Source organism: Hemicordylus capensis, chromosome 6 (genome assembly GCF_027244095.1).
Source record: "Hemicordylus capensis ecotype Gifberg chromosome 6, rHemCap1.1.pri, whole genome shotgun sequence".
In the NCBI taxonomy this organism is placed as follows: domain Eukaryota; kingdom Metazoa; phylum Chordata; class Lepidosauria; order Squamata; family Cordylidae; genus Hemicordylus; species Hemicordylus capensis.
The window spans coordinates 11,764,600-11,792,546 of NC_069662.1; the positions used below are offsets into that span (position 1 = coordinate 11,764,600).

The 27,947-nt window shown below is 43.8% G+C and overlaps 3 protein-coding genes across 4 annotated transcripts; all 3 read right to left on the reverse strand.

The window, feature by feature from the left end:
• Positions 1-885: 885 nt before the first annotated feature.
• On the reverse strand, positions 886-13,225 carry LOC128328827 (olfactory receptor 4K3-like). The gene is given in 3 exon segments (XM_053258928.1): positions 886-2,060; positions 2,063-2,211; positions 13,171-13,225. Coding segments are annotated over 3 exon segments (1,095 nt in total). The 5' UTR covers positions 13,176-13,225; the 3' UTR covers positions 886-1,119.
• Positions 2,089-18,162, reverse strand: LOC128328828 (olfactory receptor 4N5-like). 2 transcript variants are annotated; one of them, XM_053258930.1, is made up of 3 exons: positions 18,031-18,162; positions 13,171-14,148; positions 2,089-2,211 (listed from the first exon to the last, which is right to left on the reverse strand). In XM_053258930.1, exons 1-2 carry the CDS (start codon positions 18,143-18,145, stop codon positions 13,196-13,198), a joined length of 1,068 nt encoding a protein of 355 aa, XP_053114905.1. In that variant the 5' UTR covers positions 18,146-18,162; the 3' UTR covers positions 2,089-2,211; positions 13,171-13,195. The 2 variants fall into 2 exon arrangements, with proteins under 2 accessions (XP_053114905.1, XP_053114904.1); XM_053258929.1 differs by lacking the exon at positions 2,089-2,211 and having other exon boundaries at positions 13,041-14,148.
• Positions 18,163-26,059: 7,897 nt separating this feature from the next.
• On the reverse strand, positions 26,060-26,995 carry LOC128330844 (olfactory receptor 4N2-like). The gene has a single exon (XM_053264208.1). The coding sequence runs from the start codon at positions 26,993-26,995 to the stop codon at positions 26,060-26,062; it is 936 nt and encodes a 311-aa protein (XP_053120183.1).
• Between the last annotated feature and the right edge of the window lie 952 nt (positions 26,996-27,947).

Consider the following 27,947-nt stretch of genomic DNA (forward strand, 5'->3'; position numbering starts at 1 on the left):
CTTTTCAACAAAAGTTCCCAAAGTGGTTTACATAGATGTAAATAAATAAAATGGCTCCCTGTCCCTAAAGGGCTCACAATCACAAAAAAGAAACATAAGATAGACATCAGCAACAGCCACTGGAGGGATGCTGTGATGGATAGGGCCAGTTGCTCTCCCCTTGCCAATAAAGAGAATTGCCACTTTTAAAAGGTGCCTCTTTGCTCAGTTAGCAGGGGATAAGCTGCTGTGATGTAAGCAAGAAGTTTCTTTTTTGTGTCTCCAAGAGGCCAGTCCTCCTGCTGGAATGGTGGGAATCTCTGCAGAAACCTCTCCCGGTGAGTTACTGCACATGCAATGACATCATCCATGTATTCAACACTCAGCTACTGGGCAGTTTACCCTATACAGTATGATTGTGTTAGGATAAATACAAATTCAGATCTTGCCCAGGGCTGCCCTCTACGGTGCTTTGCTACAGGAGTACTGAAAATATCTATGTGCCCTGAGAGGAGGCCAAGAAAGGAGGTGCCCAGGACTGGGAGCTCTTTTCTTCTTTTCTTAAAAAGTCCATCAATGGCCTGAGATAATAATACTTTGTAAATCTTTGTAAACCAACTTGTTGGGTTGGTTTAAAAAAAAATATTGCAAACTGCTTTGGATGCTTTTGTCAAGGCAGAAAAGCAGTTTTAAAATGCAACAAACAAATAAATACACCTCTGTTGTGAACCTGACACATAGTGTTAATTTAACAAACAATATAAATGGGACCATCTGTAGCAAACTCTATTCTTTATTCTACTTCATGAGTGAAAGTTAAGACTACCATACCAGTTTATGGCCACAAAGATAAGTCATTACACATATATTTATAAGAAGTGCTCTAGATCAGGGTTTCTTAACCTTGGGCCCCCAGATGTTGATGGACTACAACTCCCATCATCCTCAGCCACAAAGGCCATGTCTGGGGATGATGGGAGTTCTAGTACAACAACATCTGGAGGCCCAAGGTTAAAAATTCCTGGTCTAGATGGGAGTGGAGATCCTCATATTGTCCTTTATTTGAAAACCGTCTGGTGCCTTGTACCACTCTGTTGGCTGCTTATTTCTCATCTGCCCCTTGGCTATACAATACCCAAATTATACAACTGGTAATAGTGACACTGAATTAAGTTTTGGCTTGCATGGAAGGCAGTTTCTTTTGTGTCTCCAAGAGGCTATCTCCCCTGCTGGAATGGTGGGAATCTCAGCAGAAACGTGTCCAGAACATCTTATCAACAGCCTTCCAATGGCAGTTTTCATCTGCTTGTTCTTCAGAGCATAGATGGTGGGGTTTAGCAAGGGGGTGATGGTGGTGTAGAAGATGGAGAGCACTTTATCAATGGTAGCGTAGGTATAGGGGCGCAGGTAGATAAATATACAGGGCCCGAAGAACATGGTGACCACTAAGAGGTGAGAAGTACATGTGGAGACAGCCTTGGAGGTTCCTTCAGAGGGAGCCCGGGAGTAGACTGCAGAGAGAATGAGTCCATAGGAGATAAGTAAAGTGATGAAACACACCAGTGACAAGATGCCACTGTTGGCCATCATCATGACCTCCAGGGGATAGATATCAACACAAGCCAACTTGATGACCAAGGGAATGTCACAGAAGAAGCTATTCACATGGTTTGGCCCACAGAAAGGGATGTTGATGATGAAGCCCAACTGCACACTGGTGTGGAGGAGTCCACTGGCCCAGGAGGCCAGCACAAACCCCACACAATGGTTCCGGCTCATGAGTGAGGAGTAGTGGAGAGGATGACAGATGGCCACATATCGGTCATAAGCCATAACCATCAGCAGGAGCATCTCACTGCCTCCAAAGAGGTGGACGGAGAAGATTTGTGCCATGCAGCCCTGGAAGGAGATGGCTTGGTGTTGGGCAAAGAAATCAAAGAGGAACCTGGGGGTGGTAAAAGAGGACATGCAGAGGTCCAAAAACGCCAGATGACTCAGCAGAAAGAACATGGGGGAATCTAAAAGGCAGTGGTCCTGGGAAATTGCCACGAGGATGAGAAGGTTGCTGAAGAGGGTAGCCACAGGAGGAAGGAGAGCACAAATAAGAAGAGCTTGATTTCCTGGGACTGGGAGAGGCCTAGGAGCACAAACTCGGTCACCACAGTCCTGTTTTCCCACGCCATTTGCTTGCCTGTCAGCAGCAGCAGCAATAACAACAACAGCAACAAAAACCTGGAGGGGAGAAAGGAGAGAGTAATGAGATACTTCCCTCATGGCAGCCACACAGTTTATCTAAACAAAGCCTCTTTATCTCTGTATCAGGCACTGACAATGACAGATGATGTTCCCAAAGCTAGTGGTGTCCACCTCACACGGGCTTTTTGGAACAACATTGTGGGTACTGCATTCTCAGGTTTGTCTTCACCTCCCAAAGGAACCACTCATCCTCCCAAATACAGCTATCTGTTCTTAGTGACATCTAGCAAAGTCTAATCTTCTCTGTAAATGGGAATATAACTGAGCAGATGTTACAAGAATAATGTTGCTTGGGGAAAGTGAAGAGATGGTCACGTCTCTATGTTTTTGTGTAGCTCGGTAGTTTGGTGGGGAACTTTGTGTACTTTCAAAATGGGAAATTTGCCTGCTCTGCTTACAGCAAAAGTGGAATGTACTTTGAATCGCACTCACTTTCAGGATGGAAGAGAATATAGCCAGCGCTTTTTCCTGGGGCAAGTATTTGCAAAGAGAAAACAGTTCCTGGATTTGTTTTAGGAGCTTGTTCAGAGCACAGAAGCATATTCAGGTAGCCTCTATGTTGCTGTATGTACAGGAGAAGGAGGACATCATGATAGATTTAAAAACTGTCCCGTTCCCCACTTCTGAGTGATAAGACCTAGGGTTTACACTAACTGTTTTGTCCCCAAACCCTACTTAGCAAAACTGGTCTGAGCTGCCTCCCACCCTTCAAATATAACACTGTAGGAAGATAGCCAAGCCACTGATTCTGCCTCAGGTCCCCAAAGAGAGCAGGTTTATGCCAAGGATGCATCAGCTCCAGACAAAACACAGTGCTTCTTCTTTGTCAGATTCTCTCTAGCTGTCTGTGGTTAATCACAATTTGGATTGGGGCCCTGGTGCAGGTGCAAATGGTTACGAGTAGTCCAGTGTAAATCACTCACATACACACACACACACACACACACACACACACACACACACCACCACCACCACCACCACCACCACCACTGCAAAAAGATCACACACTTCCCCATACATTGCCACAAGTTTAATATATTTATCCCCCAAGCAGCAGGTTTTGTATCTCAAATTCCAGGGGCTATCTACTCTATAAAGCAACTGAGATCGGAATGCTGATTTTTCTGGAATTTGGAGAATGCAGTTATTCCCCACAGCTTGACACTATCTATTTCTGAAGTAATTGGCAGCATTTCCATTAGTCTGCCTGTTGGCTAATGCCTGAAACACTCTTAAGGGTCAAAGCCATCTTCTGTCATCTCGGAGTACACTTATGCCTGCCTGCCTTTGTAACACACCATTGTCTCTGATGGTCATATGGTGGCTGCATGCAGTATTACAATCATATTTTGAGAGGAGAGCTGGTCTGGTGGTAGCAAGCATGACTTGTCCCCTTAGCTAAGCAGGGTCTGCCCTGGTTGTATCTGAATGGGAGACTAGAAGTGTGAGCACTGCAAGATATTCCCTTCATGGGATGGAGCCGCTCTGGGAAGAGCAGAAGGTTCCAAGTTCCCTCCCTGGCTTCTCCAAGATAGGGCTGAGAGAGATTCCTGCCTGCAAGCTTGGAGAAGCCGCTGCCAGTCTGTGAAGACAATACTGAGCTAGATAGACCAATGGTCTGACTCAGTATATGGCAGTTTCCTATGTTTCCTATATTGTAAGCATGTGGAACAGTCTCCCCACTGCTTGTGATTCTGTCCTATCTGTGAGTGGTCCAGCAACGCAAATGCTTTCCATTGTGCCATAGCAACACCATATGGGGCACGGCTTTTAGAGAGAGAAGGTAAGGAAGGAAGGCAGGGAGAGACAACCAGAGAGCTACTTTTGGTTAGTCTGCAATACATCACATCTCTCACAAGCTCAGAGAACTTTTTTTTTTGTTTTGTTCATTCATTCATTCATTCGATTTCTATACTGCCCTTCCAAAAATGGCTCAGGGTGGTTTACACAGAGAAATAATAAATAAATAAGATGGCTCCCTGTCCCCAAAGGGCTCACAATCTAAAATAAAACCATAAGATAGTCACCAGCAGCAGTCACTGGAGGTTCTGTGCTAGGGGTGGATAGGGCCAGTTACTCTCCCCCTGCTAAATAAAGAGAATCACCACGTTAAAAACGTGCCTCTTTGCCAAGTTAGCAGGGGTTAACTGCTAACAGATAACAGCAGGGGTTGTTGAAAATGAAAGCGATCTTTGCGTAAGAGAAAGAAATGAGCTCAATCTTTGCGTAAGAGAAAGAAATGAGCTCGTGTGTGCCTCATGGCAAAATTTAACACTTGGTTTAAATTTAACAGTTGGCTTATTGTAAGCCCCTCTGAGCAGCAGTGTGAGGGGGCGGGATATAAATATTCCAAGTAAATAAATAGGTTAAAAAAAACACTACAATACAATACAATACAATACAATACAATACAATAGAAATACATAAGTAAACATGACCCCAACTGATTTTTCAGCTACCTGCAAACTCCAGCAGAAGTGCGTCAAGGTATCCTGGAGCAACCTCTTTGCAAATTCAGCTGAAAGCTGAGCATCAGAATGGAACCGCTTTATATTGGCACATCTTCTGCCTACACATGGTGTGCAGATGGAGATGATATATCTGCTCACTGGGCGGGTTGAATGGAGGAAGCAGCAAATCAAGACAGAAAGAAGTGGGGGAAAAATCCACTGTTCATTGGAGGGGGCAGCGTTAGCTGGTGCTTTATCTACTCCGAGGGGGTAAATGTCATTACATTACTTTACATTAAATGTTTTTACATTATAAACATTAGATGTTTTAAATGTAAACCACCCTGAGCCATTTTTGGAAGGGCAGCATAGAAATCGAATAAAAACGAATGAATTAATGAATTAATGAAAAAAAAATATTGCCACTAGGGTAAGGTATCTTCAAGGGTGTGTGTGTGTGTGTGTTTGTTTTCTGGATTACTTTTATCAATAGTTAGCAGGGATGCCAAAAATAAGGAAGAAACAGCAGTGATTTTTGTTTCTGAATGGGTGATTCCGCATCCCCCACCATAAAAATAACCTCAAACTTTACTGGTCAGGAAGGAAGGAGGGAGGGAAGGAGGGAGAGAGGGGGAAAAGGAAGGAGGGAGAGAGGGAAGAAAGGAAGGAAGGAAGGTTGCATAGGATAATAAATGGCTGACAAGATTAGGTAGAAAACAGAGAGACAGAGAAGCATGACACTATAATATATATATAGAGAGAAGACAACGGTTGGTTTAGAAGATGGATGGGTGGACGCAGGTAGTGAGATTCCTTGAGGCAGGACTTATTGAGGCTCTACCTGGGAAAGGTGAATCTCAAGGGCTCAGCCTTGGCACCTCTGAAAATAATAATTAACCTCTGAACATGTAGAGAAAGAAACACTCAATTCTTGTAATTTATCTGCAGAAAGGAGCAGGGGGAAATCCACATTCCCTTCTTCTATATAAAGCATAAAGTACTTTTCCCTCTTCACAGAAAGAGCCCCTCACACTGCCTTGCCTTGCTCTGTGGAGATCGCCATAGGACCCCAGAGAGTCACGGCAGAGACACCCTACTTCTCTTCTTCTCAAGGGACCTCATTAAAAAGTTAGCACTGTAGGTCACAGGCAGTGCAGATGACCTCTGGGGTGGGAGGGGAGACAGAGAGCCCGCAGTCGTCCTCAATGTGGATCCAGGGGCGTAGCAAGGTTGGCGTGGGCCCAGAGACAAGTTTTTAAAATGCGCCCCCCCCCCAAAGCTCAGCTCATGAAGTAAAGAAATCTTAAATGAGGCTGAATAGTGGTAACAAAAAGCATACCTATGGGTCAGAATAAAACATCATCCTAAATTATTTTTTTAAAGGTTTTATAAATTGTGGACGATGCAAGTCATTTAATGGTACTAGAGAAAGACATGCTGTTCTGGTAGCTCCAGGTCTTAACATTCACATCAATTTTGGGAGGATGAATACAACTGAAGGAAGCCCGGGCGGGTGCGCGGCTGGGGGAGTCAGTCATGTGACTTGCCTATGGGGCCCCCCAAGGCAGAGGGCCCCCAGACAACTGTCTACTCTGGCCCTATTATAGTTACGCCCCTGTGTGGATCCCAGTTCAATAGGAATGTATTAGCAGAATAAGCCACATAAGTGCTATCTAACGGTGCTTCCAGTTTTAGAGCATAAGGGAGGCACCCAGAAGATTCACCACCAGCAAGTCGCGTGGAGTATGTATTGGTCCCTATATCGAAATCTGCTAGTTCAAGAAGACCACAAGAAGGATCACAGCTTAACCCCTTCTGGGATTCCTGACTTCTGCAGTGACATACCCCCCACTTCCTTCACTTCCTGGTCAATAAAACAATTCTGAAGTAGATGCATAGGAGACTTGGGACATGGTCTTGTTTTACTGCTCAGAGTATAGCAGAAGATCCATGTCTTCTCTGTTAGTATCCTTGTAGGGGGGACACTTAAGCAACTTCAGCTCTCATCCCAGGGCAAAGTTTTGTTGGGACAATGACCCTGGAGAACAGTGGTAGGATCAGAAAACATATATTGAGCAGGGGCACAGGAGGGTGCAAAGTACAATGATTTGGAGGGTGAACTTTGTCCCACTTGTTAGGTTTCTGAAAGAGCAAGAACAGGACATTTCACCAGAATGCTCTCATCTGAAACATAAATGGAAGTGAGCTCGTGGGAAGCTGTTCTTCATATTGCAATAAATGTGAGTTTTAGTCATGATTGCTAGACTGGGGATTAAGAACCTAAGAACAGCCCTGCTGGATCAGGCCCAAGGCCCATCTAGTCCAGCATCCTGTTTTGCACAGTGGCCCACCAGATGCCGCTGGAAGCCACAGGCAGGAGTTGAGGGCATGCCCTCTCTCCCACTGTTACTCCCCTGCAACTGGGGATTCTCATCTTTGGGTCCCTAGATGTGCTGGACTACAACTCTCATCATCCTTTGCACCATTATGGTTGGGGATGATGGCAAATGAAAAAGGAGGAAACAACTAAGGCCTCTGGGATAAACTTTATTCCTGGCCCAATGCACTTCATAGGAACATAAGAAGCTGCCTTCTACTGAGTCAGACCATCGGTCCATCCAGCTCAGTCTTATCTACACAGTGGTAGCGACTCTCCCAAGTTGCAGGCAGCAGTCTCTCCGGGCCATACCTGGAGATGCCAGGGACTGACCTGGAACCTTCTGTTCTTCCACTGAGCTACGACCCTATCCCCTAAGGGCCATGTCTTACAGTGCTCACATGTAGTCTCCCATCTCAATGCAAACCAAGGCAGACCTTGCTTAGCAAAGGGGACAGTTCATGTGTGCTACCATAAGACAAGCTCTCCTCTCTGATGGAGGAGGGCAAGGCCTTTATCAAGGGCTCTTGTTCCAATATTTCTCAGTGGTCAGAAGAAAAGACGTCCATTGTAGCGAAATTCTAATAAAAAGACCTGGTCTTTGTATTAGAGTTTAGCTAGTAGATGTCTTTTCATACTCTCTTCTGACCACTGAGAGATATTGGGACAAGCCCTTGATAAAGGCCTTGCTGAAACACATTGGGCCAATCATGAAATTCACCCCAAAGGCATATGAAGTTTTTCTTCCTTCTTCCTTTTGTTTTGTGCCTCCCTCTTTCCTTTTCTGGGCATGATGGGAGTTGTAATCCAACATCTGGGAATTCAAGGTTGGGAACCCCTTTGCTAGACCATAGCTCCAGAGGCCCACCTGGAGCTTTCTCCCACAGGGACTTTACCCCAAATCTCCACTGGAAGGGAGGGTGTTTGTTCTTACTGAAGCCAGATTCCTGCCAAGGTCCGTTTGATGTCTTTGGAAGCACCCCACACACAAATTGGACTTTTTCTTCCATGTTTCACTTCATCCCAATTTATGTGCGAGTTTTTAAAATCAGAGTTTTTGGAGATAAATCAAAGCAGGCGCTGACACATGTCTTCACATTAACACGATAAGAGCAAGTCACACCTATGAAATGCAAATACTGTCAATTTCATGGGATGACCCCTGGTTCTAGTGTTATGCAAAAGAGAGAGAGAGAAATTTCTCTCTATCCACTTTCTCCACACCATGGATGATTTTATGGACCTCTGTCATGTCTCCATACAGTCATCTTCTTCCTAACCTAATAGCCCCAGGTGATGTAACCTTGCCACAAAAGGAAGGTGCTCTAGGCCCCTGATAATCTTGGTTGCCATCTTCTGCACCTTTTCCAGTTCTACTGTGTCGACACTTTCAACAAGCTGTCCACCATGACCCCAAGATCCTTCTCCTGGTCAGTCACCAACAGCTCAGATCCCATCAGCGTATATGTGTAGTTGGGTTTTTTTGCCCCAATATGCACCACTTTACACTTGCCAACACTGAACTGCATTTAACATTTTCTCACCCACTCACCCATTTTGGAGAGATCCTTTTGGATCTCTTCACAATCTGTTTTTGATTTTACTTCCTGAAAGAGATTGGTATCATTTGCAAATTTGGCCACCTCTCTGCTTACCCCTACTTCTAGATCATTTATGAATAAATTAAAAAGCACTGGTCCCAGCACAGATCCCTGGGGGACCCCACATCTTACTTCCCTCCATTGTGAAAACTCTCCATTTATCCCTACTCTCTGTTTCCTGTCCTTCAACCAGTTAGCAATCCACACATGTACTTGTCCCCTTATCCCATGACTGCTAAGTTTTCTCAGGTGTCTTTGATGAGGAACTTTGTCAAAAGCTTTTGGGAAGTCCGGTATACTATGTCAACCAGATCACCTTTATCCACACAGAAGTCTCCTTCCCCTTTATAGCTTCCTTAACATTACCTGTTAGCCATGCTGGTATCCTCCTGGTCTTGGTGATACCTTTCCTCCTTTTGGGTATAAAATCTAACTGGGCTTCTAGTATTGTGCTTTTAAGTGAATTCCATGAATTCTGAAGTGACTCTCTTGATTTTCCTTTTCATTTTAAACCAAACTCCTCATTTGAGAGAAATGTCCTCTTCTGAAATTCAAAGTGTCTGTGTTAGAGTTTCCTGGTGAGTCGCTCCTCGCATGTATTCTGAATTTGATCACCTTATTGCCACTGTTCCCTAAAGGGTTGATGAAACTAACATCACGTACCAGTTACTGGGTGCCACTCAGGATTAAGTCCAAGGTCGCCTTCTCTCTGGTTGGTTCCAAGACCAACTGTTCTAGGGCACAGTCATTCAGCATATCTAGAAATCTTACCTCTTGGTCATGACCTGACTGTGAATTTACCCAGTCTATTTGTGGGTAATTGAAGTCACCCATTATTACTGCCACACCTCTCCTTGACGCTTCCCTGATTTCCTTCTGCAACTCCCAGTCACTGTCAGCATTTTGATCCAGAGGGCGATAGCATGTCCCCAGTAGCACGTTCCCTTTCAGGCCTTGTATTGTCACCCAATTATGTCAGTTGCTGAGGCTATTCACATGATCAGCTAAAATCGGGCTAGAGAAGCCTAGCCTGATTTTGGCTGATCGTGGGAGCCACCGGGCTCGCAGGTGAGCCTGGTTGCCTCCCGGTGGTTAACCCGCCTAAGTACCCCTCCCCTAAAACTGGGTTTGTGGAGCGAGCACTCTGCAAACCCATTTTTAAAAATCATGAGTAGCCGCGGTCGGCCCCCGCTCCCCCCAGCCCCCGCCGGCTCCTTCACGGAGCCAGCAATCGTGTGGTGGTCGATCGGGCCGCCCAGGGCTCCTGCCCTGCTTGTGTGCAGGGCACGCGGGTTTAGCCCACTCTCCCCACACACTCTTGCAAACCGGGTCTCACTGATTGTGAGACCCAGCTCGCTATCTCTTTCTTGCTGTATTCTCTACAAAGTAGGAGAGGAGATATTATTGGCATTTTTATCCTACCTTCCAGTAGGCTTATGAGATCACCTGGCATTCTGTGTGTCCATATTTGTGTCCCTGCCATGAACTTTGCAATGCCTGGATCAATTTGAACCAAATCAGGTTCAGTTGTAGGAACACATAGGGATGCCCCAATGGCATCATTTGTGATGATGTCACCCACTGCATTCAAGATGGTGGCTGTGTAAATGTTTGAGGCACAAGTGGGCTAACTTGTAGACCATCTAACCAATTTGAATCAGATTATGTACAGTTGTAGTAAGTGATATATAGGGACACCTCAATGGCATAATATCTGATGATGTCATACACCCTGATTCAAGATGGCGGACGCGTAAACTTTTGAGGAGCAATTGGGCTAACTTGTGGAGTGTCTAACTGATTTGAACCAAATTTGCTCCTGCTGTAGGGACACATAAGGATGCCCCAATGGCATAGTCAGTGATGATGTCATCCACCCCAATTCAATATGTAGAATGTGCAAACATTTGTGTTGCAAGTGGGCTAACTTGTGAACCACCTAACCAATTTGAACCAAATATACTACAGCAGCAGGAACACACAGGGATGTCCCAATGGCATAGTTTGTTATGATGTCATCCATCCCAATTCAACATGGCAGGTGCACGAACCTTTGAGGTATACATAGGCTAACTTGTGGACTATTTAACCAATTTGAACTGAATTAGGAACAGTTGCAGTGAGTGACACACAGGGACACCTCAATGGCATAATATGGGATGATGTCCTCCACCCCAATTCAAGATGGCAGATGCATAAACTTTTGAGGTGTAAGTGGGCTAACTTAACTGCCTAACTGTTTTGAACTAAACATGCTACAGCTGTAGGAACACATAGGGATGCCCCAGTGGCATAGTTTGTGATGATATCATCCACCCCAATCCAAGATGGTGGATGTATAAACATTTGAGGCACAAGTGGGTTAACTTGTGGACCGTCTAACCGATTTGAATCAAATTAGGTACAGTTGTAGTGAGTGACACGTAGCGACACTTCAGTGGTGTAGTCTGTGATGATATAATCCAAGATGGCAGGTGTGTGAATGTTTGAGGTGCAAGAAGTCTAACTTGTGGACCACCTAAATGATTTGAACTCAATTTAGTCCAGTTGTAGGGACAGTGAAAGGAAAGTAGGAAGATTAGTTCTTACTAGAATAACTTGTTGTTTTAAATGTACTAATAGAACTTATGACATGTGGGTTGCTGTGGCTGATGTTAGATCTTTGAGAACAATCTGTGCCCTGGGTGGGGTGGTGAGTTTACCTCACATGATTTTTGCATTGTTTTCCACGCACATTTTTAAAAGGACCTTTCAATTATTCTCTCCTCTCCCAACACTATTTTCCAGGGATTGTTTAACTATTCCCTCATTGTATGGAAGCAAGACCCACTGAGTTAAATGGAGTTTATTTTCTTCTAGGTATGCACATAGAATGGCAGGTTTAGTTATCAAAATGCTGCTGGAAAAGGCAAGTGAACTCCAGCTCAGCATCCTCTTTCTCACAATGCTCAGCTATATGCTTCCAGACAGCTTCAAAGAAGTGCAGCAAGAAAATCCCAGAAACCATTCCCACCCAGTGCCAAATAAGTATTATTGTGGTGTAGGCTGCCCTTGGAACATGGAAGTCCTACATTAGAGCCCAACTGCCAGTGAATATGGAGGCTTCATTTCTTAAGTATGGCCAAGAGAAGCTTCCATATTCACTGGCAGTTTAGCTGTGCTGGAGAACCTGCAAATTCAAGAGCAGTGTACACCAGAATGATGGTTTCTTGGTGCTGGGTGGGAATGATTCGTAGGATTTCCTTGAGGCTCCTTCTTTGGAACTTCCTAGCATGGGGTCCTTGGTCCCTATATTTTACTCAGAAGTAAGCTCCAGTGGGATCAATGAACTTGCTTTCTTGTGACTTATTCCAACCTTTGCTGAGGGGCTTTGCTTCTCTACTTTGTTAGGGGTGAAAGAAATGGGGCAGGGAAATAAAATAAATGTCCATTAAAGGAATGGAGGGGAAAGAACAGTTTTTTAACTATACAGGTGCCCAGAAGGCTCATAGACTGTCCTTATCAGGCACCTATGTTCAGAACTAGGACTAGAAACCATAACTCACTAGAAATTGGCAGGATATACTCCTCCCAACTTTGGCTTCAGAATTCTCAGTGGGCAGACTCATTTCAGTTATGCGATCAGCTAACTTAGCTAATGTGATGGATTTGCATCACATTTAGAGAAATGGTTGCCCTTGTCCTCAAGTTGATGTGTGCACGATTTCAGAGGGATTGGATGGATACATTTGATTTTATAAGCAATAAAATGTTAAGGGCTTATAATGGCGGAATGTTGAAAAGACTTTTCATCTTAACTCTTCATCTTAACCATACTGGCATGACTGTGCCAATATAATTGTTGGAAGCCACTTTGGTAGCCAACTGACTGAAACATGGGATAAAAATGGAAGAAGAAATACAATTAGAGGGATTTCTGGCCTAATGCTACTATGATGACAACAATGAAGAATATTTATATACCAACTTTCAACAAAATGGTTCCTCAAAGTGGTTTACATAGAAAAAGAATGGATGGATGGATGGATGGATGGATGGATGGATGGATAAGTAAGATGGTACAGCAACACTATTCTTATGTTCTGAGTAGAATTATAGAGTTGAAAGGGGCTTAAAGGTCTTTTAGTCCACCCCTGTTAAGTACAAGGGGGTTATCCTAAACACTTCACACAAATAAAAAAATATATTTAATGCTGGCTGGCTTATTTCAGCTGGCTTTTTGATATTAAGTACTGATAGGCATATTCCCTCTTGTTGGTTTTCCTTTTTTATTATTGCCTTGTTTTATTTTATTGTGGATTTTTATGTTGCAAACTCCAATGATATAGGTTTCTATGAATATAAAAATGATTTTACATGAATAAATTAGGGAGAAAATGCTGTTGAAACCCCACCCATCTAAACATTTAATAAATCTGAAACTATAAATATATCCAATTAAATGCAGATGAAAATTCAAATTAGAATACATTAGAATTGGAAAAGGAAACAATAAACCAGGCCTTACAGCATTACTGTGTCCTGTATTTTTCTTAATTTCCCTCCACAATTATATATTTCTTCAGCAGTCTCCCCATAGCAACTTTGATCTCCTTGTTCCTCAGGGTGTAGATCATGGGGTTCATCAAGGGAAAGACCACCGTGTGGAAAAATGCCACCACCTTATCAAAGGGAAAGTCTTGGAAAGGCCGGCAGTAGATGTAGATGGCAGGGCCAAACATGATGAAGACGATAATGATGTGGGTGATACATGTAGATGAAGCCTTGCTCTTCCCTTGGCTGCAGCCCATCCTCACTTTGACCAGCAGGGCTCCATAGGAGGTGAGGAGGAGGATGAAGCATGCAGCACTGACCAGGCCGCTACTGACAAACATGACAAACTCTAGCATATAAGTGTTGGTGCAGGCTCGCTTGATGATCTGGGTGATGTCGCAGAAGAAGTTATCCAGCATATTGGGACCACAGAATGGGAGCTGGATGATGAGAATGACCTGAATGATGGAATGCATGAAGCCTCCAACCCATGAAGTTACCACCAAAGCCCAGGAGACACATTTGGTCACTATGGTAGTATAGCGCAGGGGGTGGCAGATCGCCACATACCGATCGATAGCCATGGCAATAAGTAAAAACATCTCAGCTCCACCCAGAAAGTGGATAAAAAATATCTGAAGCATGCACTGTAGATAGGAGATGGTTGTGCGGCCAGAGAAGAGGTTGGCCATCATCTTTGGAGGTGTGACGCAGCTGTAGCAGATGTCCAACAAGGCCAGGTTGGCCAGGAAGAAAAACATGGGGGATCCCAATGAGGGATCATTCCAAATTATCCCAATGATCAGGAAGTTCCCGGGTAGGATGATCACATAGAAGAGTAGGAGGAGAGCAGAGAGGAACATCTGCAGTTCCCAGCTGTGAGATAGCCCCTGGAGAATGAATTCTGTCACGACGGTATGATTTCCATGTCCCATCCTTACATGGTCCAGTGCTGCAATATTACAATGGCAATGAAGTGAATCTTATTTTGATCTTATTTTTGTACAGCATTTTTATACTTCATTATATATCCAAACCAATTGGTAAATTTGTTGGAGTTTGGAGGGGATAGATTATTCATCTGCCCCATCCACAGCTGAAGTGCACAAGTAGGAAGAGCACTGCAAATTAAGACTGTTTGGAGAAATGAAGTTCGAAGGAAAGTAGTTCATTTAGGAAATACATCTGATAGATCGTGAGCCTACGTGCCTAGCTGCTTATATGAAGAGAGGGGTGGGGGTGGAGGAGGAAGATGGAAGTCTGTCTCTCAGGTGAGAGAATGAATCCAGAGACCATCCATCTAACAAAGGAGCATCAGGACAGAGACAGAGAATGGTCAGAGGAGATTCCCTTACTCACTATCTCTACCCCAATGCCCCTAATGGTCAATAGAGTTGCTGGTGTTTCAGGAGCTGAATCTCCAACAAAATTCGTCAGGAGAAGGGTAACTGTGAGGTTCAGATTCCTTTCAGGCTTAGGACATTTTTAAAAAAACATTTATATCCCGCTTTTCCGCTGAGCAGCTCAAGCAGTGTACATGGTTATGTTTATCCTCACATGTCTGGACCAACTAGTTTTCATGCAGGCGAGGAACCTTCTGTCTCTTGAAAACCAACATACTGGATAAGTACATTGGACAGAAAGTTGGGATTGGTATCAGCTCCACCATGAGTGGACACTCAATGGCAAACCTTGATTCGTAGATCTGTAATGTGTGGAGTGGCTCTCACATCCTTATAACAACATGCAATACTGGGAAAGTTTGGCTTTCCCCCAGTACTATAGTGCACATGACTCTCAAAGAGAAAAATAATCTCAGACTGGTACAATCTGGAGGATTTTATTTTCCAGGGGAAGTGTCTAAATCTGAACAGTGGTATAATCTATTAAAGGCAATATATAAATTGAACAATAAAGAAATAAAAACAAATAAAAGCATATCTCTTAAGAGACAATTTTGTAGCAAGGCAGGAAGGCAGGCTTTCGTTTGTAAACCATGTTGGAAATTGCAATGGTGGTGCGATTATTCACAGCCAGAAAGCAAAGGGTTAATCCCGATTTAGTCCTGAAGGGATGTGGGGGTTTCCAAATGTAAATGGATTCTCTGCATACCTGCTTCTGGGTCATGTAGGCAGCTAGGCACACAGACAGACACAGACAAAGATTTCTCTCTTCATCCAAATATGTAACTCAGCTAGGTTTTTCTTATTTTAAGTAAAGTTCCTTAAACTTATGAATTATGGTTCAGAGTAGTTTCTTCAGAACCCAACTCTGCAAATAAGGGAAAGACTTTTAAACCTAGAACTTCTGACGGAGATTTTAAAAAAAATCTTAGCTCTAGGTTCACCTTCCTCCTTGTTCTGTAGTATTCAGCTTCTGAAACTGAACATCCTTTTTACACTTCACTTACTGAGTCCACAAGTTGGCCAACTTCCACTAAATATATTGTTATGACTTCTGATTGGCCATTTCTTTTTTGAAGAGTGCTGGCTGGCAAGTAAACCAGGATTTATGAGTAGAAGCTAATAAAGGGGGAAGGTCTCCTCGTAACTAGGAATCTCTCTTTTGAATATTTGGAATGAGATATTCATCAGAGCTGGAATAGGTGGATTTCTTCCATTAGAAGAAGGAAGCTGAGAAAGAGCAAGAAGCAGTTTGCAGATATGAGAGAGAGAGAGAGAGAGAGAATGATAATTTTTAGTTGGAATTGTTTTGAATTGAAGCTGCTCTCAGGGCAAATAGGAGTGCCTGATTTCCTTCACTATGCACTGCTTGTATATTCATAAATATAACATATTTTCTGAATCCTACACCAAGTTCATGAAGATGTAACTGATTGTGCAGTTTATACTATGCAACAAATCTCTGCATGATTTATTTATTTTTTTACATAATATTGATAAGTTAATTTTGTTATGGTTTATGGCCGAACAAATAAAACTTACTATACTATATACTATATTGTACAATATTTAAAATAGTAAATATATTTTTTCGTGTAAGCTCTGCATTAATTAAAGTGGACTGGATTAGATGTAAAAACAGGAAGAGAAGATGTGGGAAGAAGAAAGAAAGAAAGAAAGAAAGAAAGAAAGAAAGAAAGAAAGAAAGAAAGAAAGAAAGAAAGAAAGAAAGAAATGTTTGGTAGTCCAGAAAGCAGTGTCCATGAGATGAGAAGAGAGAGTGAAGACAGGCTCTGTTCTCACAGTCACAAGGATCCTGGTTACAAAATTAATCAACTACAAAATTAATACAACTAGCACTATCCTTATTAAATGCTACAGCTGATACGTCAGCTACATCCATTTCTGGAGGTAAATGACCTTAAGTGGTACATATGCTGGTAACCTCCAGGCTTGACTACTGTGATGCACTATGCATGGGGCTGCCTTTATACATAGTCCGGAAATTACAATTGCGGCAACCAAATTGCAGCAGCCAGATTGGTCTCTGGGTCAACACGAAGGGACCACATAACACTGGTTTTAAAAGAACTGCACTGGCTGCCAATATATTTCCAGGTGTAATACAAAGTGCTGGTGATTACTTTAAAAGCCCTTAACAGCTTGGGTCCAGGGTATTTAAGAGAACACTTCCTTTGTCACGAACCCTGCTGCTTGTTACGATCTTCTGGAGAGGTCCGGTTATAGTTGCCATGGGCTTGTTTGGTGGCAACCCGGGACCAGGCTTTTGCTGTGGCTGCCCCGAGGCTTCGGAATATGCTCCCTGCTGAAATAAGAGCATCACCTTCTCTGTTTGTTTTCAGAAAGACCCTCAAGAGTCACCTGTTCTCACAGGCTTTTAATTAGAATTAATTTTAGTAATTTGTTTTAATATTTTTTTAATGCTACTGTTTTTATTATGTTTGCTTTATGCTACTGTTTTTATTGTTTTGTGTATTTTAGCAGCAGGTGGTGTAGTGGTTAGAGTGCTGGACTAGGACTAGGACCAGGGAGACCTGAGGTCAAATCCCCATTCAGCCATGATACTTGTTGGGTGACTCTGGGCCAGTCACTTCTCTCTCAGCCTAACCTACTTCACAGGGTTGTTGTGATGAGAAACTTAAGTATGTAGTACACTGCTCTGGGCTCCTTGGAGGAAGATCGGGATATAAAATGTAAAAATAAAATAAATGAAATGAAATAATCTGTGTTGATTCCTAAATCATAGGAAGCTGCCATATACCAAGTCAGACCATTGGTCTATCTAGCTCAGTATTGTCTACACAGACTGGCAGCGGCTTCTCCAAGGCTGCCGGCAGGAATCTCTCTCAGCCCTATCTTGGAGATGCCAGGGAAGGAACTTGGAGCCTAGATGTTCTTCCCAGAGTGGGTCCATCCCATGAGGGGAATATCTCACAGTGCTCACACTTCTAGTCTCCCTTTCGTATGCAACCAGGGTGGATCCTGCTTAGCTTAAGGGGTCAAGTCATGCCTGCTACTACAAGACCAGCTCTCTTCCCATGTAAATATTGTTTTAAATTTTGTACACTGCCTAGAGATGTACATATAAGGCAGTATAAAATATGATAGATAGATAGATAGATAGATAGATGCTGGTTAGCTGTAGAGGTTTGGCTAGGATTGCCCTGAATTCCTGCATTCTCACAATCAGCTCCAAAAGGCTCGCTGATCCTGATTCTCTTTTTAAAAAGGATCATTGTGATTGTGAGAATGCAGCCACAGTCTTCCTTCCATCTAGAGTTGCATCCCTGAGTCAGTAGCACTGCAGTCCTTGAGGTTCAAGGAGGATGAGAAGAGAGTCTAGGGAGAAACAAAGGAAGGAAAATAAAAGAAAATGGATGCTGGGAACTGGAGATGAAACAGCCACTTACCACTTGCTGTCTTTTCTGACCAGGGGTGTAGTGGAGGGGAACGCACCGGGACAGAACGCTGGTACTTCTCAGCTTCTCTGGCTGTTGTGGTGGGCATGGCCGTGGGGGCTGTCATGGAGACCGCCTGCACTTCTGAATTTGCAACGACATCACTGCTTCTGACCCTGAGAGGAGCCAGCAGCAAAGAGTGTTATCTAAGTACGTATTGTGCCCTGGTGCAAAACTCCTTCCATTGATTCCCAAGGCCCTCATTAAGTAGTTAGCACCAAACTAAGTTTCCATTTCAGTTCTACTTCAAAATTAAGGAATAGACCAAACATTTTGTATTTGTTCCCCCATTTATTGATTTAAGAGTTCCTCTCCATTCTGTCCCATTTGTTCTTGTTTCTTGGATGCCACAGGCAACAAGCAACAGGGCTGGTTATTTCTGTCATGTTAAGTTTGTGACCTACCCAGAATACAGTATTTACCCAAATCCAAGACAAATTTCCTCCCAATTTTTTTCCTGTTAAATATGGCCAGGGCAGAGGGCATCTTAAATTCAGAGTCCTCTTTCTTTTGGGCAAATTACAGGTATAACTTGTATGTCACCTTCTATTTGGGTAACCACCTAATGGTGCAGCGGTGAAATGACTTGACTAGCAAGCTGGGGGTTGCCGGTTCGAATCCCTGCTGGTATGTTTCCCAGACTATGGGAAACATCTATATCGGGCAGCAGTGATATAGGAAGATGCTGAAAGGCATCATCTCATACTGCACGGGAGATGGCAATGGTAAACCCCTCCTGTATTCTGCCAAAGACAACCACAGGGCTCTGTGGTCGCCAGGAGCCAACATTGACTTGACAGCACACTTTACCTATCTATTTGGGTAAATATCGTATCTGGTTTTCTGTGGTCATTGTTGGCAACTGAGGGCAGAACTACCCCACATATCTGTCTTTCAGTTGATTGCTTTGACTGGTAGATCTCAAATGCAGTTTGGGATGTAGCTTTATTTGCACCTTAATTTGATTATGTTTTATTTTTAGCTACTTTGGATGCCAGCTGGCTAAAAAACTGAATAAGAAATGAAAGGTTTGGAAAACTCAGTTTGCTTCAAGTAAGAAAGGAGTACTTTTCACATAGATCTCTTACAAGATTTTCAAACAGTATAGATGGCTCTGAGGAGGGCCTCTTTGGCCAAAATGCATTCAACTTTCAATAAAATATATAGTACTGTACATTTACAAGCTTCTTGAGATCTGTTCTCTCTTTTTGTTGACCTTCTGTAGGGTGGCCCTCAGGAGATGATTTCCCACAATGCTGAGGGAGAAATGGAAGAAGGAAAGCAAAGCAAAGGATGAGAGCAAGAGAAAGGCAGGGTCTCTGGAAAGTCTGATTGGTGTGTGCTTTTTCTCAGGAACAAATTGCAAACATATATTTCAAATGCAACATTACATTTGCCCTACAGGAATTAATTCTTCAATTCACATGGTATAAAATTTAATTTATTTTTTTCCCATTTGCTGAAAAATAGTTTCATATTTAAAATTTGTGTTCAACATCTGCTTATCAGTTCAGATGCAAGCGACCCTCTGAAAGGTTAAGTGTGGGAACCATCCCATTCCATGTGCAGGATAGGTACACGATGCTCCCACTCCCCCAAGAGGCCCCCCAATATGCACAGACAAGTGAAAGTCCACAGCTGTATTTCCTTCTGTGCATGGAAACCTGCACAGTATCCCAATAACACTGGGCCCACAGAAAGGGAGTGGGACAATGAGAATGACCTGGAGTGTGGAGTGCACAAAGCCTGCAGCCCATGACCCTAGCACTAAAGTCCAGCAAACCATTCTGGTCACTACAATACCATAGTGCAGTGGATAGCAGATGGCCACATACCAGTCAACAGCCATTGCTATAATGACACAGACCTCGGCCGCACCCAGGAAGTGGATGAAAAATATCCGAGCTATGCAGGCCCTGTAGGAGATGGCTGTGCAGCCAAAGAGATTGGCCATCATCTTTGGCGGTGTGATGCAGCCGTAGCAAATGTCCAGCAGAGCCAGGTTGGCCAGAAAGAAAAACATGGGAGATCCTAGACGGGGATCATTCCAAATGGTCACAATGATCAGGATGTTCCCAGGTAGGATGATGCTGTAGAAGAGGAGCAGGAGGGCAGTGAGGAAGAGCTGCAGCTCCCAGATCTGTGATAACCCTTTCAGAATGAACTCAGTCATTACTGTATGATTGCTGTATTCCATCCTCAGGTGTGCAGCCCTGCAGTGGAATAACGGCAGTGATGTGAAACAGAAACAGCAGCCCTGTTTCCCTGCCACTGTTTATAGCAATAGCAATAGCAATAGCACTTACATTTATATACCGCTCTATAGCCGGAGCTCTCTAAGCGGTTTACAATGATTTTAGCATATTGCCCCCAACATGTTAACCCATTTGTTATACATTTATATACCTTGTTGTACATCCAACCTATGGCAGCAGCGATACAGGAAGATGCAGAAAGGCATCATTTCATACTGTGCAGGAGATGGCAATGGTAAAACCCTCCAGCATTCGACCAAATATGGCCACAGGGATCTGTGGTCACACAACTTTATGACACACTTTACCTTTAGGTCCAACCGGTGGTTGCATTTTCCAGGGGAAGTGTTCGTGGTCCTGCTCAGTTTCAGGATTAGGTAGGGCTGCCAACCACTGGTGTAGATGTAGATTCAGATGTCCAGGTGCTCTTCATGACAGCCCCCATAGCCACACCTCCCCTACAGCCACACCCCATCCAAGAGTGGGCCATGCTGCTTCTGAGCCACTGGACAGCTTGTCCTTACTTTCTGAAAACACTGGGGCTGTTCAGTTCCTCCTAAGGAGTCAGTCATCACTGCTGCGTTGCTACTTCCATTATTCCCCCCAAAAGTAGTGATGCAGCAGTGATGACCTTCTCTTTAGGAGGCACTGAACAGGCAATGTGTTTGCAAGCAGTGAGGACAAACCACAAAACCATGCAGTCTGGGATACATTGATGGTGGCGGGGTGGGCGGGAGGGCGATGCTTGCTGTCTGCAATGTTGCAAAGAGTGAAATCAGGTGTATATTTTATTCTACTGCAAACTTATAAAATTCCCAGCATGTCCCTGAAAGATGTATGCCCTATTCACATGTTAGGTTCAACACCCATCTCTCTCTCTCTCTCTCTCTCTCTCTCTCTCTCTCTCTCTCTCTCACACACACACACACACACACACACACACACACACACACACACACACACACACACACACTCAAAACTGCCAAGCAATAGACAGAAGGAAAAACTACCACTCGCTCAGTCACCTTGCCCAACCAAGGAAGATTAGAGACAAGTCTGTAATTAGCTAACTCTGAGGGATCCAATGCAGGTTTCTTCAAATAAGGTCTAATAATAGCCTCCTTAAGACAAGGGGGCTTTGTAGTGCCACAGAGGGACAGCTCAATATTATTGATTGATTGATTCATTCATTCATAGTATTTATTGATTTTTGTTTGTTTGTTTGTTTGTTTGATTCATTCATTTATTATATGTGTGCACTGCCCCAAAACCTACTTCTCTGGGAGGTTTGCCACAACTAGAGATGTGCACCAACTGAGGTTCATGAACAGGTTTGGCGCCATGGTGAGGGGAGAGGGCAGTCCTCAGGCAGTTTCCTGGAAAAATGGTGGGGGTGGAGGAGCAGGTAAGGACCTGCTTACCTGGTATTTAATTGAACCAATCCCTGTCCCACCCATGGCTGCCCAAGCCAATTCGGGCATGCCCATCCCTAGTCCAGGCCAATCCTGGAAAATTGCAAGACAATCTTTTCTTTCTTTTGTCCTCACAATTGTCCTGTGAAGTAGGTGAGACCGACTAGCCTCAAGTCACCCAATAAGCTTCACAACTGAGCAAGGGTTTGAACAGGGGTCGCTTCAGCCCTAATCTTATTATAGTCCTGAAGGCCCTATATGGTTTGGGCCCAAAGTACTGCTTTCTCTCACACAGCCTATATGCTGAGATCATTGACTTGGGGTCTCAGTTGAGCCCCTAACTGCTGAAGCCTCTCCCAGTGCCATAAGACCACATGAACCCCCACTCATTCTGATTGTAGTTGCTCCTTGAAGGCCTTTTTATTTCAGTACCACACCATGTTTCTCATCATCCCAAGCACCTCACTACAGCATGCTTATCATTGTTCCAAGCATCCACCTTTGTGGAATAACCAGCCAGAACTGCTAAAATGGGAAAGAATGGGGACCTATTTTGTTGGGGTAGGTGGGTTATGGCAGGATGAAACAATTGCAAATGAAGGTTTTATGATATTGAAACAATATTGGAATTTTAGCCTCCATGTTGGTTTTATTGGATACCTAAAGTTACTTTCTAAAACCATAAACATCTGACAGCATGTCTACCAAATCTCAGGCTTTTATTTCTGCTTGAATGATTCCGATGATCCTAAACATTTAATATTGTGGTGCCATATTGGATTTCTTGTCACCATATTGAATTTTTTGGTTGCCCCAATTTACTTTCTAAAACCACACATATCTGACAATATTTCTGCCAGATTTCATGCTTGTAAGCCAAAGTGCACAATAATGTCCATTAGTAGATGACTCCTTATAGTGTGCAGCTTCTTCCATTGTCCTCAAGGCCCTAATTAAGTACTTGGAAGCAAATCAACTTTACATTTTAGTTTTATCTCATGGATAAAGAATAGACAATACACCTTGAATTTTCTTCCCCATTTATTGATATAGGAGTTCTTTCCCTTTTTGTTCCATTTCTTCCTCTTGTATCTTGGATGCCACAGGCCACAAGCCACAGGGTTAATTATCTCTGTCATGCCCTGTTAGGATTCACTGAGGGGACATCTCTATTTGCAGTCACTTGCAGGAAAAAGTGTAGGCTTTAGAATGGCTGCTTTGTGTGCCAATTTCCCCAGGGATAAATTACAAAAAATATATATTTGAAGCACTAACTTGCTGAACAGCTGTTAATTCTTCAATCTAAAATGGTACAAAATTAGTTTGAATTTCTTTCCATTTGCTGAAAAATACTTTCCTGTTTATGGCTTGTGGTCAACATCTTCTTATCAGAGCCAAGCAAGACTCTGTGAGTTCAGCTGTCCTGATCAAAGCATCCCTTTCCCTATGCAGAATACGTGTCCCATGATGCACTCACAGCCCCAAGAGATTTTCAATGTGCACAAACAAGAGCAAGACCATGGCTGCTGCTGCTGCACTTCCTCCTCCTCCTCTTCCTCCTCCACCACGTTCCATGCATGGAAACCTGAACAAGATCTCAATAAACACTGACAGCAAAGGGATCTAGTAGTGGGTCTGCAGATCTGTTTCTGAAAGTTCATAGGGACACAGGAGGCTGCCTTATATACCTAGTCAGACCCTTGGTCCATTTATTCAACATTGTCTATACAGACTGGCAGCAGCTTTTCCAAAGTTACAGGCAGGAGTCTCTCTCTCAGCCTCATCTTGGAGATGCCAAGGAGGGAACATGAGACCTTCTGTGGGCAAGCATGCTGGTGCTCTTCCCAGAGTGGCACCATTCCCAGAAGGGAATGTCGTACAATACTCACACATGTCTCTGATTCAAATGCAATCCACAGTGGACCCTGCTTAGCAAAGGGGACAATTTGTGCTTGCTACCACAAAACCAGCTCTTCTGGTCTTGTGACAGCAATACTGGGGGTTACACTGCCCCTTAAGGAACAAGAACACAGTCTGAACTGTTGGAAATATGACTCCAGAGTCATAAACTCTCAGCACCAACCAGTCATATTGGCCACTAGGGACATTAGGAGCAGTGGTAGTGCATGTAGGATTGCCCCTTTGTTCTCTCTGTACTCTGTCAATCTTGGCTCCCAGTCTGCCCTGATTGGTAGACTGTAGACTGATACTCTTAGGACACTCCCTTCTTTGTTCTCTCTGTTCCTCCTTCCACCATGAGATCGCTAGTACAGGGTGCAGGCCTTTCTCTCCAAGTTTGTAGCTTCTTCAAATAAACCTTTACTTGTTTTAGAACTGAAGGAATTGTCTCCAGATCTCCTCAAGGAGCTCAGTTCTCATCAAACTGGGTTTCTCTGCTAAATAAGAGGTTGATCCAAACTCCCCGCTACATGGACATACTTCTGGATCCTAGCCTTTCTCTCAGACTGAGGCAGTGCCTGGGAGTGCTTTTTACCAGATTCAGCTGAGGCGCCAGCTGTATCCATTTCTGGAAGAGGATTTCCTTAAAACTGTGGTGTATGTGCTGGTAGCATCTAGGCTTGACTACTGCATTGTGCTCCACGTACTGCAATGTACTCTATGTATCTTTGAATGCAGTCTGGAAGCTTCAGTTAATATTGAATTCGGTAGCCAGGTTGGTCTCTGGGACAACTTGAAGCACCATATAATTCCTGTTTTAAAATCACTGCCCTGGCTGCTGCTATGTTTTTGAGTGAAATACCAAGTGCTGGTGATTACCTATAAAGCCCTAAATAGCTCAGGCCTAGGTTAGCCAAGAGAGCTGCCGCATTTGCCCATAACGCAAAACTGCAGTTGAATAGGCCTGCGGTTCCGCGGATGTTACGTCCGAATGCGGGGAAATGGAATCTGGAGCGGTGACAAAACTGAGGGTTCAGAATTGGAACTCCAATATGAACGTTCAGGTTATAGTGAGTTTCATTGCCGCAACCTGAGGTTTGAGGCAGCCTTTGGTATGTCCGAATTCAGAACCGTAGGCTGCTTCCCCTGGAACCAGAATTGAGGGAGGAAGCTCCTCCCTCAGCTCCAGAGTGATTGGCTGTGTGGGCTGTCCTTCAGTAAATAATGAAGCCAGCTCCCCCACCTCTCTGAAGTCTTGCTTACTGCAAATAGACTGCTCTTCTGAACTCCCAAATTTGGACAGGAAAGCGGGGTGAGGAAGGCACAGAACTGTGGGTCCACTGGACCAGCAGTTCTGTATTACATGTGAATGTGACCAGCGTCTTCTTCTGCACAATTCTCACTGCTTATTAAGGTCATGTAGGGAGGTCCACCTGCAGTTGCAGCTGGAAAATCTGGCAGCAATTTTGGGTCAGGTCTTCTCTGTAGCTGCCCCTGAGCTTTGGAATACACTCCCTGGTGCGGTATTGTGTTTAACATCTATGGTGGTCTTTTAAAAAGCCTTAAAAGCATATTTCCTCGACCAGGCTTTTGCTGGATTCCATTAATTGCTTATAATGGATATACACCTCCTTGAGAGATCTTTTTTGTGATTTAGTATTTAAATGTAATAAACACATACATACTTAAATACATAAATAAATACTAAACTTATGGCAATATGTACCAGGACAATGCAATGCAAAGAGCTGATCTGCCTGTCCACAGTGGCTTTGTGCATCTAGATGAAGAATGGAATTGTTCTTGCAGGTGGCTGCATTTGATAATACTTGTAGGTGGAGGGGATGGTGTTAAAATCCAACCCACCCAAAACATTTCATAAATCTGATACTATGCAGGGGGCATGTCTCATGACCCACCCTCTGGCTCCCAACTGGGAATCGGGAGATTTAGACGGTGCACACACTCCCAATTTCTGGTTGTAAGAACCTGGTTATCTTGAGCTAACCCAAAGTACAACTGGGATTGGCAATCTGGGATTCAGTCTATGGTTGTTTTCTTTCTTTCTTTCTTTCTTTCTTTCTTTCTTTCTTTCTTTCTTTCTTTCTTTCTTTCTTTCTATTATATTGTTATACTGCCCACTACCAGTGTCTCGGGGGTGGGGGGTGGGGTTGATCCCAGGTACGTGTTAGGATCTAGCATTGCTGAAAATTTCTACTTTCATATAATTGGAAATTGGAAGCATCTGTGCTATGAAAATCTCCTGATTCCTATTTCCCCACTCTTGTGAGGGTTGTGAGAAACAGCTCAATAAATATAAACAGTTACTACATGTGTTACTATACAGTTTGAGAAAATAGAATTTAAAAAGAAAACAATAAACAAAGCTGCAGTACTGTGTTCTGATTTCCCCCTTTACTTTCTCACCAAAGTTATATATTTCTTCAGCAGTCTCCCCATAGCAACTTTGATCTCCTTGTTCCTCAGGGTGTAGATCATGGGGTTCATCAAGGGAAAGACCACCGTGTGGAAAAAAGCCACCACCTTATCAAAGGGAAAGTCTTGGAAAGGCCGGCAGTAGACGTAGATGGCAGGGCCAAACATGATGAAGATGATAATGATGTGGGTGATACATGTAGATGAAGCCTTGTTCTTCCCATGGCTGGAGCCTGTCCTCACCTTAGCCAGCAGGGCCCCATAGGAGATGAGAAGGAGGATGAAGCATGTGGCGATACCAACACCACTGTTGAAGAACATGATAAACTCTAGCATGTAGGTGTCAGTGCAGGCCAACTTGATGATCTGGGTGATGTCGCAGAAGAGGTTATCCAGCTCATTGGGGCCACAGAAAGGGAGAGGGACAATGAGAATGACCTGGATCATGGAGTGCATGAAACCTGCAGTCCACGAACTTACCACCATAGCCCAGCAAACTGCCTTGGTCATCACAGTTGTATAGCGCAGTGGGTGGCAGATGGCCACATACCGATCAATCCCCATGGCAATCAGAAGGCACATCTCAGCTGCACCCAGAAAGTGGATGAAGAAAATCTGAAGCATGCAGCCTGGGTAGGAGATGGTTCTATGGCCAGTGAAGACGTTCATCATAATCTTTGGAGGGGTGACGCAGCTGTAGCAGATGTCCAAGCAGGCCAGGTGGGCCAGGAAGAAAAACATGGGGGATCCCAGATGGGGGTCATTCCGAATGGTCACAATGATCAGGAAGTTCCCAGGTAGGATGATGATGTAGAAGAGCAGGAGGAGGGCTGAGAGGAACAGCTGCAGCTCCCAGCTCTGTGATAACCCTTGGAGAACAAATTCTGTTATTACAGTATGATTTCCATATCCCATCCCTACAGTGCATGGACCTGCAGTGGAATAAGAGGATGATAAGAATATTTTTCTCCTCCTCATTTTCTCTCACCAACATCTTGTTATACATACATGCTACTAATGGGTTGTTTGGCTAGGAGAAGAGTGGCTGAGTGATCCATATCATCATCATCATCATCATCATCATCATCATCATCATCATCATCATCAGTAATAGCAGTTATTAAAATATTTATCTCCCACCACTCCAGTACTGCTTGTACCGTACTACTGGCTCACAACAGAAAAAACAGTAATACATTTAAAACAATAAAACAAATAAAAGGCAATGTACAAAAAAAATCAACTAAAACAAAATAAAGCTTAAAAACCCATCAGGCTGTAAGAAAACACATTAAAAAGCCTCTCTAAACAAGTAAGTTGTAAGATCTTAAAAAACAACAAACACACACACACAACCCTAAGGGAGGGAGCATGGTGAAGCTCTTCTGGGAGGGCATTCCAGACCTGAGGGGCCACAACCAAAAAGTCTCTGCCACTTGACCCCGCCAACTGAATCTTGGTCAATGGTGGGGCTGAGCAGGGCTTGAGGTGATGAGCGAAGGGCCCTGACAGATTCATATGGGCAGACACAGTCCAACAGATACCCCAGCCCTAAGCTATGTAGGGCTTTGGCTGGGCTGTATCTTTACAGTCCTTCAGAGCAACTGACAGTTTCAGCTGGGGTGTAGCAAGGTTGGAATGGGCCCTGGGACAAGAAGCTTAGATGGGCCCCTGGGCTCCTCATCCTCTCCTCCACCCCCATTGCTTAGTTGCAGGAGAACTATAAGGACATGGTAAAGAACAGAACATTTTTGACAGTCAATTTCCCTTGCTCCTGTACAAAGAAATATCACACACTCGGCATGCATCCAGACACTCACTCACTCATTCATAGGAACATAGGAAGCTGCCATATACTGAGTCAGAC

Coding starts and splice junctions, on each gene's coding strand:
- LOC128328828 (XM_053258930.1), bottom strand. CDS start 18,145: ATGACAGCCCCCACGGCCATGCCCACCACAACAGCCAGAGAAGCTGAG. Junction 14,149..18,030: donor GTCAGAAAAGACAGCAAGTG/GTAAGTGGCTGT, acceptor GTAATATTGCAG/CACTGGACCATGTAAGGATG.
- LOC128330844 (XM_053264208.1), bottom strand. CDS start 26,995: ATGGGATATGGAAATCATACTGTAATAACAGAATTTGTTCTCCAAGGG.